The sequence below is a fragment of the Hoplias malabaricus genome, chromosome 4 (genome assembly GCF_029633855.1).
Source record: "Hoplias malabaricus isolate fHopMal1 chromosome 4, fHopMal1.hap1, whole genome shotgun sequence".
NCBI classification, from domain to species: Eukaryota; Metazoa; Chordata; class Actinopteri; order Characiformes; family Erythrinidae; genus Hoplias; species Hoplias malabaricus.
Window position 1 is genome coordinate 15,328,004 of NC_089803.1, and position 16,028 is coordinate 15,344,031.

At 39.9% G+C, this 16,028-nt stretch overlaps 1 protein-coding gene across 1 annotated transcript; it reads right to left on the reverse strand.

The window, feature by feature from the left end:
- Positions 1-715: 715 nt before the first annotated feature.
- On the reverse strand, positions 716-3,219 carry LOC136695505 (uncharacterized). The gene is made up of 3 exons (XM_066669621.1): positions 3,045-3,219; positions 1,363-2,364; positions 716-1,231 (listed from the first exon to the last, which is right to left on the reverse strand). The coding sequence occupies exons 1-2, from the start codon at positions 3,189-3,191 to the stop codon at positions 1,384-1,386; spliced, it is 1,128 nt and encodes a 375-aa protein (XP_066525718.1). The 5' UTR covers positions 3,192-3,219; the 3' UTR covers positions 716-1,231; positions 1,363-1,383.
- Positions 3,220-16,028: the final 12,809 nt, after the last annotated feature.

Genomic DNA, 16,028 nt, shown 5'->3' on the forward strand with positions numbered 1-16,028 from the left:
TAAGTTCTAAACAGATGAGTATCTTTAAAAATGGGCTTTCTTTTAATGTGGACACAACAAAATGGGAATATATTATATTTCTGTATGTGGGCAAAATGATATAATGGTTAGACCATATATTTAAGCTTTAATGATTTCATAAATATATATTTTATTTAGGAAGGGATAGTCTTTTTTCACCATTAATCTCTAAGGGGCCATTTAAGCCTAGTACACTCCATTAAAGCCCATGTCAGACTTTTGACACAATTCATAAAATACCATTATTTACCTTATATTCTAATATTTACATGAACTAATGCATACATTTTGAAATGAGAAGTTTATCTGGCATTTTATAAACAGATACTCCTTAGAAAAATCATTTATTAAAGACACCTGAAAACAGATGTCAGTGGGCTTCAGTACACACCCTCATAAAAATAACATAATACAATTTAAACTGTGCTACAGTGAGCACTTCAGATGAATATCTGCCACTTTAACCATTTCATCATTTCTAAAAATATTTTGTGCAGAGATGTTTAAAGTAAAGCAGTGAAAATCCAGAAAACAAAGTTGTACAAAACCAGACAAACATTGAATTTTTTAGAAAAACCTTTTATTATAAAACATATATATATATATATATATATATATATGTATATAAAAATATATAATCTGTATATAAAAATATATAATTTGTATATAAAAATATATAATCTGGATATAAAAATATATCATTTGTATATAAAAATATATAATTTGGATATAAAAATATATATAAATCCACACGGAGAACTCCACTGTGCGACTGTGCTTCATGCAGAGGATTATCAAATTTGTTTATATTGCCCCTTTTACAACTTAAGTTGTCACAAATCAGCTTCACATAGTTAGTGTCACAACACAACATTTAAATCAAAGCCCAATGTGAGCAAGCCGAAGGCGACAGTGGCAAGGAAAAACTCCCTCGAGGCTGGAGGAAGAAACCTTGGGAGGAACCAAGACTCACAAAGGGGATCCATCCTCCTCTGATCAAACTACAGATCGGATTTTAAATGACCACCAACTAAGTGTACAATAATGATAATAGTCTGGGGGCATAATAATAGTGCAGCAGATTGGAAGGAATTTTTTACCTCAACGATGTTCCCCACAAAGATGTAGGAAAGCTGTTTTTATAATCTTACCCACATCCTGATCAAATGAGAGATGTGAAGTTCATCATCGAGGCATCACAGTCGCTCATCTGTGGAAAAATTCACTCACTCAGTCAGTCCACTGTGTTTCTGGATTCCCAAACCAGGTTTTTTTCAGCGCCAGTTGCGCAATGTTCCTCCTTCATTTTTCTGCTTATAAACAGAAGCTGACAGAACTTACCAACACTTCTGTGGACTCTGCTCATCTCCGTTTGTGGAACAGCCTCCTCAGGAACCCTCCAGATCTTCGAGGCGTCCTGGAGCCCTGGTTCTGATTGGGCTCGTCCTGAACCGCTGGTTCAGGTTCACTGTTGCTGTCTCTGGAGGCAGAGCAGCAACTGAAGGCTCTCAATGCCTTCCTCAGACGGGAGCCAATCTTCCACCGTCTGCTGTTTGTGGCAGGAGTTGGAGCACACTGCTCTGTGCTGGTGCTCTCAGGGTGGTCAAGAACTTGAGCCACCACTACTCCTGCCGATGACACGCTCTCTTCAGCACCTGAGACACTGCCTTCAATGTCCTCTTCACCTGGCTGTGTGGCAGGAGTTGGAGCACACTGCTCTGTGCTGGTGCTCTCACTGTGGCCATTACCTTGAACCACTTCTCCTGCCGATGACCCGCTCTCTTCAGCACCTGAGACACTGCCTTCAACGTCCTGCTGCTGACTGGTTGAAGGCATCTCCTCCTTGACGCTGCTCTCAGGCTCTTCATCCAAGAAGATAAAGGTCCGTGCCTCTAAGATCTTCGGACCTCTCGCACGATAGGTTCGACCTATGAATGTGGTTTCGTCAAACCTCCGCACCATCTCCTCGTACTCCGGGTCATGAATGACCACGATACGACACTCCACTTGTGGCCTATATTTCTGTGCCTCCAGCTGTCGTTTGTGCACCCCTGTAGCGAGAGCGTAGGCTGTGAGGGGCTTTGTCGTGCAGCCTCTTTTTGATAAATCGTACCAAGCGGAAGTCCTCCTGGCGGGACGCAGACTGGTACCAGGCTGCTCAGAGCTGACGTTGCTGTCATCAACCTCATTGGATCCAGAGGTTGATGCAGCTACTGAGGCACTCTCGGTGTTCAGAGGGGTGTGGTCTGAACTGTGCTGGTTTGCCTCATTGTCCAGCAGGCCAACACAGATATAGCCATCTACCCCCATGTTCAGGGAAGCATCCTGATTGTTTTGTGATTTCTACAAATTCAGAAGGAAAAAAGAGGAGTTTAGTGAAAATGGTTAATTAAAAGGACCAATTAGGGTCAGTTAATAATAATAGTAATTAATAACACTCATTTATTCATTGTCTTTAACCCATTATCCAGTTCAGGGTCGCAGTAATAATTAATAATAATAATAATAATAATAATAATAATACATAAAAAACAACATATACATTTAAATTCATATGATGAAACATTAAAACCAAATACAGTAAATGTAATAATTCTCAGTACAATTTAATAACAATGTTATTTATATCCTATTACATTTAAAAATTAACATAAATATTGTTTTTATATTCCATATACATTCTTTATTTAACTGCACAATAACACTTTTATTAAAAGAGGAAACTGTTTAAAGTTTAATTTTATCCCTAAAACAGAAGCTTTTTCTTCATTTAAAAGCCCTTATTTTCCCGAAGGACTAGTAGGCCTCTTTACTGACACTAAAGCCCCATTATTAATTTTACCGAGGTGTGATGAAGGAATGAATATATGATGTAAACAGTTCCTTGTACATTCGTGGCCGTTCTATTTAAAGTAATACGATCACATTAAACCGACTGCAGCTCTTTCAAACGGTTATTTCACTCTCTAAAGCAGAGTAAAGCTAGTTAACCCTATAATTCTCCAATAAATCACTGAACTTACTCTTCCCCAGATCCAGGAAAAGCCACCGCGTCTGATACCATAGATCAGAGCTCCGGTAGTGGCCAAAGCCACGGCACCCCTTAACGTGAAGGGGTTAAAGATGTTGAGCATCTCTCTGCGAGACAACAATAGCCAACCTTTCTCCATCGTCGACTTTTGTGATTCTGAGTGAGTCGTGTCGCGGGGTGCTTTTATAGCATTCCGTTCCCCACCAGCAACCAATCACATTCCTCCTTTTCCTCATCTCTAGAAGGTTCAGTAACGTTCCGTAAAGTTCAGGAACCAGGGTCATTGTGACATCACGGCTCGTCCGCGCGCCGGCAGACAGAGAGTGAGCTATTTTCTGATAAGTGGACGCAGGGCGACTTCTGATTGGCTGCACGCAACTCATCGTCTGATTGGTCGATCGAGATCTGGAAACTAGTAAACAACGTTTTCCCCTGCGTCCTGCAAAACTAACCGGAGAGTGAACCTCAGTAAAATAAAATAAAAAAACTCAAAATTTACAATAATCTTGAACTCAGATATAATAAACAACATTCATTTGTTCGGACCGGCACGCTGTTCTGTGTTAATTAATGAATTGCTTTATTTGACCTCATGGGTCCTGTCATGTGACTTGGTTAGAGGGGACTTTTATTTTAAGATGAGCTCAGACGCTGGAGTTGTAGTGATGTAGCAGGGCTTGGATCAGTGCTGATTGTGGTAACGGCTGAACGTGCACATTTCACTCCAGCTCCACTTGACTACGGTCACCTTTTCTACAACGACGATTATAATCTAGAAGCTGCAGCATTTGAGATTTGGGTGGGCACCACGACCTACTGCTGCAGCAAAACAAACCCCTGTAGGAGGGACTGACCCTCTAATTGGCTGCAGCACTAAACGATGGAGAGCTAACTCCGGCTGTTGATCGGCTACATAACAGTGACGACCAATGAGAAGCGTTCTCGGGGTCCGTGGAACACAGTGGTTGTTATTTCAGAAAACGAGTTTAATTTTGTTTTGTTTTTTTTCACTATTTTGCCTCGACATGTTTAACCACGGAAGTAACAAAACGTAGAAGGCGCGGTGTTTTTAAAAGGATTTTCGCGTCTGTGGACAGTTTTGCAGTGGGGGTCTGCAGGTGCAGAAGGAAGCCTCCAGTGCCGGCATGTTTTTAAGCTCGTATCGAGAGCTAATTTTACAAATCGCAAGAGACGGCTCGTCGTGTAGACTGCAGTTAAGCCAGTGTGGACCCTAACTGTACATCCCCGTCCTAATTCCCCTTCCCAAGGACCCCCGGGCAGCTGACGTCACACCCGATTAAAACACGACTGACTTCTCGCTGTCGATAACGTACACAAACCAGGCCGTGTTCCTCTGAGTGCTTTCTGTGCACGAAAGACTTTATTTATATGCAGTAACCTGGATAAAATCAGTACAAAGTGTGATATTCGCTCTGAGCCTAGGACTTTTACATATGGGGAGCAAAACAAAATGGAGTCAGGGGGTGCGCAGTTAGACACTAAGGTTTAAAGGTGTTTTAACGGTGTTATTTGTTGTTGAAAGACCTCTGAGTGCATTCTGTGTGTTAAACAGTCACTGCGGTAAAGTTGGGTTCATATTCGACATTCGTAATTCCGCTTTTTTTTCGCCAATTATCAAACGTATATTCATCGGTACAGTTGCAGATTCCTAATGTAACAAAGAAAACCAAAAAACGACATCCATAACCTTTATTTACTAAACTGTACTTGCTGAGATTAAAGCAGAAACGCAGCCGATCATCGCTGTTTTTGCCCCTGCGCCCAGCTCCAGCGTTAGGGACCGTCGCACAATTAGAATAAATGTGTAGTGTTTAATGTTAATGTCCAAATATTAATCTCTTTCCTTATTGTACCTTATGATGTCACATCAACTTGCAAATGTACACACTTTTATTGCTTACACACTAAGGTTAATTTTGGTGAAAAATTGTTATTATTTATTTATTTGTTTTTTGTTTATTTTTAATGAATTCAATAACCAAATAAATATTAAACGTTATGGAACCAAATGATATCAAAACAACCTAGAAAAGTACAGATATTTATTCTTCACACTTTACTAGGCTTATTTGGATGAAAAATTCAGTCATTAATTTTATAATGATTAAAATAACCATATAAATCTATTAATCTCTCATTTTATTTTATTATATTATTTTATTTCATCCAATCCTACACGCGTTTAGAAGGGATGGCAGTTAGAAAAATCAAACCTATGGTTACCCTTTTTAATGATAATGTCAGTGCATTGCACTGCTAGTGTGGACACCTGGCCTGTTGATATGGAACAAATGTGTGTGTCCCAAGGTAGAGACAGTGAGTTAGTCTCTGTATTCACTCTATTTGATGGAGAGCAATGGGCGAACTGTGCAGTAAAATTAACCTCACATCAGAGTCAGTGGTTTCGAGGGGAGGTACCTCACATTTCCTTAGCAAAGGGAAAAAATAAACAATGGAAAGACATGTCAAATTTGATTTTAACTTGTTCAACAATCACTGATTGGCAACTGAACCTTGGCTGTGGTCCAAAGGCAAATATGATGTTGGTCTTACGAAAGGATCTCCAGAATTAATAATCGCTCCAAAAAGTGATTACAGGCCGTGCACAACTCAATATCCTCTGAAAAACGAGGCCATCGATGGAATGAGGACAGATAACTGTCCTTATCTTAACTGTCCATGATTAGCAAAGTACTTTCAATACATTTTCACGTGGATCTAAGTGTTAAATAAATAAAGGTATGCATTTAAAATATGAGAAAAACATTACCATAACAACACACAATTATTTAATAGTGATCTTTCTCCAGTTTTATTAGTGATCTCAGCTTCATCAGCGGGATTAAGTTAAACTTAATCACTTCATTAGTGAACATCAATAAGTCATGACCCATAAATAACGTTGTAAAATAATTTCAAAACAACCAATAAAGTTATTGTTTTGTAAACATCCCTAGAACTGTGTATTTCTAAACAAGGAAGCTGTGATATGGATGAGAACATGATCAGATCAGGTAGAATAAGTATTTACTGCATGTGTGACTTTTTTCTGCGCTGCTCTACGCTACGAGTCACACCCAGAGAGAGAGAGAGTACACTTTAATGACTCCGCGTGCGCAGCAGCGGGAGAGAAAAAAAGCTTGAGTGTCGATCTTTTTACATGAGTATTGATCAATACCAGCGTTGGTATCGATATTATCGATGTTTGGATCGATACAAATGGTTAAATTCATTGGGCATTATCTCTTTATTTTCAAAGTGTCCCAAAAATCTGAAAGACCCATTGAAGACACAATATAACAGACTAATAATATCCAGAATATGAAGAAATGTCTTTGTGGAATTTTTGTCATGGCCCTGTGAACATAGCAAGTGACATGATGAACATGTGGAAACATGAACTTTGGGGTATATGTCCTATGGCATTTTTATTTTTGAATTGTCAGATTATCAAGAATCTGAAATTGATTTTACAGAAGGTGTAGTACAGATATAATATCCCAAAGTGCAGAGTTTAATTCATAAAGTTTCTTTAAACACTGAATGTCTGTGTGTGTATTCACAATGTCTGGTTATTTCTAATATTATAAATATTTATATAGAAATTTGTGATTGTAGATTATTTATTTCTTGTAACAGTGTTTCTTGGCAATAAATCTTATACCGTTGAAAGGCCTGTACATTTCTCTTTTCAATGGTGCCACATTTGTAAGGAACATGCATTTGTGGGAGGAGCAGTAGAGCTGAGTGTGTGGGCTACACCCATGAAAATCCTCTCTGCCAAACGCCAATTACATTGTACAACCAATGTTTATAAGTAATTTCTTCAGTTTTATTTGTTTAAGCTCCATTTCTTAGTGCTGTTCAAATGAAGGTCAAATGTCCATATGTTTAAATATGTTCAAAAAGACAAAGGTTTCATGGGGTGTCCTAATTTTCACACGCGTGTATCCCCCACAGTTCATGTTTCCACAGATTCTGTCATATCCCATGCTCTGTTCACAGGGCCATTACAAAAAAATCTCCACAGTAAAATGTCTTCATCTTCAGGACATCAATAGTCTGTTATATTGTGTCTTTAGTGAGACTTTCATATTTTTGAGACACTTTGTAAATAAAGAGATAATATCCGCGGAAGGAAGCTAAAGGTGTAGTTTTTCCACGGTGTGGAAGTTGTGTTCGTATTTCGCCATCTAGCGGCGACAGAATGCAACTACTGCACCATTTAAGGTGAAAGAGAAATCCTAATGAATCGATTGCTCATCCTTTGTGTCCCGCAGAGGCGATTGCTCTAAGACTGCAAGTGAAGCTCAGCTTCCCCTAAAATGTCAAAAAATAAGTGATCAAATATATACTGTTGTGTGTACATGTCATTGAATAAATATGCACTACAACGCGCTCAACTTTTGTTCAGAATCAGCTTCTTATCACTGGTAAAAACGTGGCTTTCCTCTCAATCATTTCCGCAGCTTCACAGTTCTTTAAACAGTGAGGACGCTGAGAGTCCACAGAGTTCAATAGTGAAGCAGTGAAGTGCAGCGAAACGAGTCATTGGATAAATGCTGGGCTTTGTCCCGCCCATCGGACGCTCAGCGTCACTGGGGGTCTATGGGGCAGTGGGCTGGCCTCGGCTGGCCCGGACGCTCAGCTTCTGCATGGTGATTGGATGATCTGTCTGAGGCTGAATCACTTTTTGATTGACAGCGAAATGAGCAAATCAGCGATCCTTTGGTGTAGAGATCTGTGGGAGCATTACATTTTCTTTCTGTTCTGAGTTGAACCGGAGACTTTCTTAATCCTCTTAGCGGCATTTTCTTTGTTAAAAACGACTAGCGACAAATCGAGCTTCTATTTCTGTTGGGTTTTTTTGTAGCTGCTTGTGTTTGGAGACTGACTTCTATCACTCTTTCTGACTTCTATCGCAGTTTCTGTCCGGCGGGTGCTGCTGAGCCCCTCCACCGTCACAGATCACTCACAGGCGGACGCACTTCACATGGGCCAAGGCCGTTTAAGTAGCTTAGCTCTGCTGGTCATTGAGAGGACACTAGTCAAGTCCCTGGAAAAGACGCCTTGTTGGTACGACAGGGTCGCAGATCATTTTCTTGAAAAGGAACGGAGGGTAGAATTTACGTTATAAATAAACCGACACATTTTATGATGTAGGCCGAAATTGAGCTTCCCCTCCTTGAAAGACCAGCATCCGCCACTGGTATCCTGGATGTGTTCTCTGAATTTTTTTGTAACTTGTATTTTGGAATCTGAATTTGGGCTATCGAATGTGAACAACTTCAAAATATATTGTCTGAATTTTTTTGAGCTTGATTTTTTTTCATCCTTGAATAATAACAGTGAAAAGTGTTCTTGAAAAAGTTAATTCAAGAGCAATTATATTCAGTAGATAATTCAGAAGCAAAAATATTCAGAGGTGGAAAACTGAAGGCTTAAATTCAAAAGCAACAAAAGTCAGATGCATAATTTCAGTGCAAATAAACTCAGTGCTACAAACTCAAAGGTGGTAATATTTCAAAGTTTGATGAGACAGATTTGTTTCCATAAAGATATCATTTATAGATTATTTAACAATAATTTTTAATAATCAAAATATTTAATAAATATCTATGAATACAATTTCTCCAGATGAATGCTGAGGCTGTGACATATTTTCAGGTTACAGGCTCCGCAGATTGTTAATCAATATTATATCAATATTGTTGATTGCTGTATAGATATTCAATATTAAATTATTACAGAGTTGTGAACGGAGAGATATATTTTGTGTTGCACTGAGGAGACAAGGGGTGTGGTGCAGTGGACGTTATTAATAAAACTGGCAAGAAATCACTACTAAAACTGGTGGAGAGATCACTACTAAAACTGGTGGAGAGATCACTACTAAAACTGGTGGAGAGATTACTACTAAAACTGGCAAGAAATCACTAATAAAACTGGTGGAGAGGTCACTAATAAAACTGGCAAGAAATCACTAATAAAACTGGTGGAGAGATCACTAATACAACTGGTGGAGAGATCACTACTAAAACTGGTGGAGAGATTACTACTAAAACTGGTGGAGAGATCACTACTAAAACTGGCGGAGAGCCGCTGGTTCAGTTGAAATCACTAATAAAACTGGTGGAGAGATCACCAATGAAACTGGTAGAGAGATCACTAATAAAACTGGTGGAATATATGAATTTGAATGTGAATATATTGGGAGTGGGATGTTTGGCCCACTAGATCCCACTTACAATCTATTTAAGTCAAATCAAATATATGGTTTGTGGGATCACACTTCCAATCTATCAGAACTGCGCTAAAATTAATTGGATCCGGGACCCCCTCCACCTGGTGCGCGAGGGCAGAACGGAAGTGAAAACGGCCGGACTTTGAGGATTTTTAGCTTGGAGAGGGGTGGAGAGCTCCGCCATCTGTCCTGGAGGCTCCCATGTGCCGCCTCAAAAGAGTCTCCCTTATAAACATCACAAGGGAGATAAAAGGCATTATAAGAAAACAGAGACGACCCGTGGTGGTCCACCAAATTAAGGTGAAGAACCAAAAAGACTTCAAAATCATCTCCAAGGCTACACTTTTAAAGTGCAAAGAAGAAGCCAAGAAAGAGATTCCGCATATTCTTGGTAATGGTGCTTTAATTAACCAGCTTAATGCACTTTTCCACACTGGCGATGCAAATTTTCATCGTTTGCTCTTTTTGTTCACAGAGATTCTTACTGAAAAACGCTCAATCAAGCTGCAGCAGATGTTTTATGGTTATTTAGTGGCCTACCTGTCCTATATTTATGGACACAGGACAGGGCTGTACCAGAACTTAAAAGTGGAGGAGGTAGTGCTAGCTAAACATGACACAAAGAAAGATTTGTAGCTCATAAAATGTAAGCATTTTCTTTAATTTCCTACCATCGCCATTAGTTCCTCAGCATATTTGTTATGTGTTTTTGTTTTTAGAAAGTGTAATTTGTTTAAATAAAGGGATAAATAAATTAAGGGGATCTCTGAGGATCTGGCAACCCAGTTTTGATAGTTCCTGGACCGGTTTCGAAGAAGCTGTTTTGATCGTTCTGTCTTTCCTGTTACTTGTTTCTACTCTTATTTCTGTACTTATTCTGTTTTTACAACTTACTAACCATCCATAGATCTATTTTATAGATTGTCTCCACAGGAAACTTTATTACAGAGGCACTAAAACTGCCACCGGCCCCTGGAGTAACGTTTCTGGTGTAAGTTCCTAAAATCAACCAAAAGTAGTAAGTACCTGCAATACCATGGCTACTACTGGCTGCTTTGCCTGCTCAGAGTGTGGCATGTTTAGTTTAACTCCCTTTTCCACCTCTAGTGATAATGATAGTGGATGTGTTTGTGCTAAAGGTCAGCTAATTAGCTCTCTGGTGGATAAAGTGGACCAGCTAGAAGTGCGCATCCGGAGCTTATTATTATCAAGGGATAAACAGCGAGATTCAGTGTTAGCAACTCCGGGTGCTTTAGGGAGAGTTAGCACCCCCTCGAATCCGGCGTTAGAGCCCTCACTGCAGGGTGAATGGGTGACGTCTCTGCAACATAGCCAGACAGCTAAGGCTGATTCTAACTATGGCCAAAGCTAGCCCACCGGGACACCATGCTCCTCAGATTCGCATGTCAAACAGGTTTGCCCCGCTCAGTGAAGCACCTGTTGAGGAGCCTGTTAAGAGTGCTCTGGTTATACGAGACTCTATTGTTCAACACGTGAAATTAGCTACTCCTCTAGGGGTGCCGGCAGTAACAGTTAGCTGTTTATCGGGAGCCAGAGCGCCGGATATTAGTGGCAACCTTAGACTGATAGCTAATAGGAGATGTTCGAGGATAGTCATTCATGTAGGGGCCAATGATATTCGTCTGCGGCAGTCTGAGGTAACTAAGGGTAATATTAGAGAGGTGATTAAACTGGCCCAGACGATGTCTGATGCCGTAATCTGTTCTGGTCCCATCCCAATGCGGCGTGGCGCTGAAGCCTACAGCAGACTTTCGGCGTTAAACTGCTGGATCTCCAAGTTGTGTTACAAAGATCAAGTGTGCTTTATAGACAATTGGTTACGTTTTGAGGGCAAGCCTGGTCTTATAGGTAGGGATGGTATCCACCCCACGCGGGAGGGTGCTGCCTTACTTTCTTGCAGCGTAGCACATAGCCTTTTAGTTGGTCAGCAGAATAGTGTAGACAGCTGCTGACAAACCAGAGCCGGGACCAGGCCGCAGACAGACAGGCTAAATAGACCGTCTGCGAACTGCCTTGAGGCGTCACCTAGGTTCAACTGTATTGAGACTGTGTCTTTCTCCCAAACTAAACGTAAAAGTAGAAAAACAATATCAGCCTGTTTCAGCAACCTAATCAATATTAAATCATACACAATACCTAGCAGCAACACTTCAGAACTAAAATGTGGGTTACTCAACATAAGATCACTAAACTCAAAAGCAGTCATTGTAAATTATATCATAAGTGATCATAAATTCAACGTTTTCTTTCTCATAGAAACATGGGTTAGACCAAATGAATATTCAGCACTAAATGAAGCCACCCCCCTAGATTATAATTATGTACATAGCCCAAGATTATCAGGCAAAGGAGAACCAGAACTTAAAAGTGGAGGATGTAGTGCTACCTGAACATGACACAAAGTCGTCGTCATTACTTCCTCAGCACATGTGTTATGTGTTCTTTATTTGCTCTCTTACCATTTGAACAGGTTGAGACGCACAAAACAAACGAAGAGTTTGGTGTCGCCCAGCTCCTCCTCACAGCTAAAGAGTTTGGGTGGATGACAGACTACATAAAAGTAAGGCAAAGGCTGATGGGATATGTTACTTCCAAGTACTACTTCTCAACTTCAACTCTGAATTCCTGCAAAAATCTAAATGAATACATGCAAGTGGCTTGGACAAAGATGAAGCTGCCAGGGAAGCCCACATTCACAGACATAAGCAGCTCCATCGCCACCTACGCAAGTGAAGCATTGTGTGAGCAGGACTATCATAACACCACATTTTTTTCCCTTCTCTCCCCTAATGACCTGATATATTGTCATCCTTTACAGGCTAGGAATGCCCTGGGACCACAGGAAAGAACAAAAGTATCTCAGTCCATGTGTCATGACCTCGCCACTGCCAACAAGTATTATGCCCTAAATGTGAGTGTTCAAAAGGCTGCTGAACATAGGTCATTGTTTGAAAGCCTTGCGGAGGGTCCTGAAGAGGAGCCGCCTGTGTTGGCAGAAGAATCCGGAGTAAAACAGAAACAAAAAGGAAAATGCACAGGAAAATTCCAGAAAAAGACAGAGACGTGAGGAAGAAGAGACAACAAGTGAAGAGGAAGCCAACATCAAATACCAAGAAAGTGGTTCATCGCATGAAGAGGTATGTCATACTGTGGTGCACTACTTGTAAAAATATGAAAACCTAATTCTACACACTGTCTCATAGCCGTTTTTTTTCCCTCAGTTAAATGACAAGCTGTGAGGAGGAGCAGCAGGAGGCAGAGGAGAAGGAGGAGCAGCAGGAGGAAAAAAATGAAGGCAGGAAAAAGCCCCTTAGGAAAATGGTTCCTCGTGTGGTGCTTAAAAGACTGCAATTTCACCACTAAAATTATCAGGCGTGTCACCAAGGAGACTTTGGACTAAGAAACATTGCCCACAAAAATCCAAAAATGAGAGAATGAGAAAGGCTGTGAAGAGGGCCCTAAATGATTAATTTTGTATATAGTTTTACATTATTCTTTTTCATGTTTTTGTGTGTTTTCCATTGGTTCGTTAGTGTTTGTGTTTTTCAAAGTTCTGCCTATTTTAAATAGTTTTTCTGTTTCACTTGTTCAACTGATGTCAGTGTGAGGTGTTTTTTATTATTTTGGTGAAAGTATTGATACAGAACCAGAGGACGTATAAATTATACAGTACTCTAAAATCTTGTACATTGTATAGAGTTTTTAAGTGTAACTCATTCATTCATTTGGTACACACCCGAGGTAAAAAGCTGGCATTGCCACATTGAATGTGTTATGATAATTGTACTGCACATACTTTTGTAGCTAGTATTTTCTTTGGCTTTAAGATTTCTACAGACTCATTCTCCAGCACCTGAGAGAGATTTCAGAAGAGATGAAGGACCTTAAAGTTCAAGTCAGACGCAACACAGACGACTTGCAGAGTTTGAGTGGTGTGGAAGGAAACGTGTCTGCCAGACAACATGGTCAATGTACTTTTTATACTACTATTTTATGATTTTAGGGTCAATGTGCTTGCTGTTATGGGAGGGACATCTACAAAAGATGCAGTACGGAGGATGAAGGGGAGACTTTTCTCCAATGGCCTTGCTATGCAAATGAATTGGACAGGACTTGGTGGAAAGCTGGCCTTTAAATCAACTGAGAGAGAGAGCGGACATTAAGTTGTTAAAAAGTTTTGTGAATTTGAATGCATGTTCAGAGTCTTAGCATTTTTAACTTAATACACTTCAAAAGGAGTACTGAATACTATAAACATGAATTTGTCTTAAGTGTTTAAATGACAGTTTCCTAATAGATTTACATGTCATAATGTAATTTATGAAATGTGTTGTTGTTATATAAAAGCATTGTTGTATATATAAATAAAAGAGAGAATACACCTTTCTGTTTTATCCCTGATTTCTGGAAGGTGCAGTGTATATTGCTAGGGTGCCTCTAGAAACTTTGTTGGTATTTCTAATAATTCTTAGGGTGTTGCTAAGTACTTCCTTTGTACCCTAAGTTGTTGGTATGCAATTACTGTTGCATCTTTTGTTTATTGCTAGGGTATTTTTGTGTAGTTGTCATGGTAACTAGGGTGTTTCTAAGCTGTTCATGGTGGTGGAGGAAATAAGTACGAGTATTAGGAATTGAAATCTAACAGAGCATTTGCAATCAGAAAGTAGTTTATTAACCTTAAGGTGGTCAACACACAATAGCACAGAGCACTATGTGAATGTGGACAAAGAAGATGTTTTCACAGAGAGTTTATAAAGGTAGTGTATACGTCATAACCATAAGATAATCACTCTTAAGTTTCTGCAAGCTTAGTGTCCTTAGAGACATCCCAGTTTGATAAACAAGATGAGGGACAGAATGTTTTGTTCTGATAAAGAGCTGCCCTCGAACTGACCTGACATACAATTAGTTTGTGAGTTCTGTTGACGATTAGAAATGAATATACAGACAAAAGAAGCAGACGGTCTTTAACAGAGACATATAAACATTTCCATTACAGTCCCCCCTTGTCTCTAAGGACACTAAACACATACAGAAACTCTAGAATCTGCACAAGGAAACTTGTATTACTACACAGACGTTAAAGGAGGAAGAAAATATATATGTTTGTTTGTTCAATTTCGATAAAGGAGGTGGTTTTAAAGGCTTCTGTCTCATTATAGGAACCTTTTTGTAAAGCTAAGAAGATGGATGGAGAATGGGGATTTAAATGTTCCTGAATGAATTTGCTGGTAAGATTATAACTAGTTGTGTCTAAACCAGGGGTCGGCAACCCGCAGCTCTTTGATCCCTTTGATGCGGCTCAGCTTTTGAAAATAAGTATTATTTTTTAAAATGTAATTAAAATTTATTTTATTTTAGTTTGTTCATTTTCAAAATGTAATTCTATGAAGATTATGGCGATGTGGTGATTGTAACATCTAAAATATTTTAATATTTAAAATATTTTTGTCGCCAACCCAACGTCTTTTTTTCAGAGTTAAAATGTTTTGTTGCATGCAGAAATGTTATTTCATTTTCCCTGCAGTCGTTCATTGATTTCATGAATGTAACACAGTATAGTTTGTTTATACATCACACAAAGGCAACAAACCCTGTTATCTGCAGTGTTATTTCATGAAAAATTTCAAAAGGGTTTTGTGGCTCCCAGTGTTGTCTTTACTGTGTGAAACGGGTCCAAACGGCTCTTTGAGTGGTAAAGGTTGCCGACCCCTGGTCTAAACCCATCCAAGCTTTATTCACTTCATCATATGTATTTTCAGAAAGTGAAGACTCAAAAGGATCAGTGCTGGAATGTGGCATTAGTGAACATACAGTGTACGTGTCATGTGCGTTACCAGTTGTCTTCACTGTGAAGTTTGCATATTGCCAGTAAACATTTTGACTGTAGTCTATGAACCTTTCTGTAGTCTCAGGTTTTGCTTCCCTGCATATTTTCACCGTCATCCAGATGGACGCTGTCAGGACGATGCAGGCGAAGATGAATGCTGTCACCTTGCAGAGGTTGAACAAGATGTACATTTTCCTGCCATGGTGAATTTGTTGTGTCAATTCTGGGGCTTGGGCTCTTTTGCAGTGTGAGATGTGGACCCACGTGTCCCTCTCAGCAACCTTCACTGCGGTGTGAGTAGTCAGGAGCACCTGGAACGGTCCTTGCCAGCGATCCGCTTTCCAGTTCGCCCTCATGTAGACCTTAGTCAGGATCCAATCCCCAGGCTTCACCGTGTGTCCTGTAACTGCTGGGCTTGGTAGAGATTCTCTCACCCTCCTGTGTACATCACACAAAACAGAACACAACGTTGCACAGTATTTTTGCATGTGATCGTCTTCCAAGGCCAGTGTTTCACTTTTGGGGGCACATCCTGTATTTGGCCGACGGCCAAACATTATCTGGAAAGGGAAGAGTTTCGTCCTGGACCACACTCTTTGTCTCAGACTCATGCACACCAGCGGCAGGGCTTCCACCCGATTTAGCCCTGTTTCTTGATACACTTTGATCAGTTTTTGTTTTATTGTGTCACTTGCTCTTTCTACCGCCCCTGCACTCATAGGGTGATAGGCACAGTGTTTGTGTAGTGGCATGTCAAATACTTAGCTGATGTGTGTTAAAGATTTAAAAACACGTCAACAATCACAAGCAAATATTTCTTTTTCAGACGTGGTGTTAATTCAATAAAATCCATTTGTAGG

Bases quoted from the DNA above. Each gene is read 5' to 3' on its own strand.
- LOC136695505 (XM_066669621.1), bottom strand. From the start codon at position 3,191: ATGGAGAAAGGTTGGCTATTGTTGTCTCGCAGAGAGATGCTCAACATC. The intron at 2,365-3,044 runs GTAAGTTCAGTG...CTGAATTTGTAG, and splicing joins TTTCCTGGATCTGGGGAAGA to AAATCACAAAACAATCAGGA.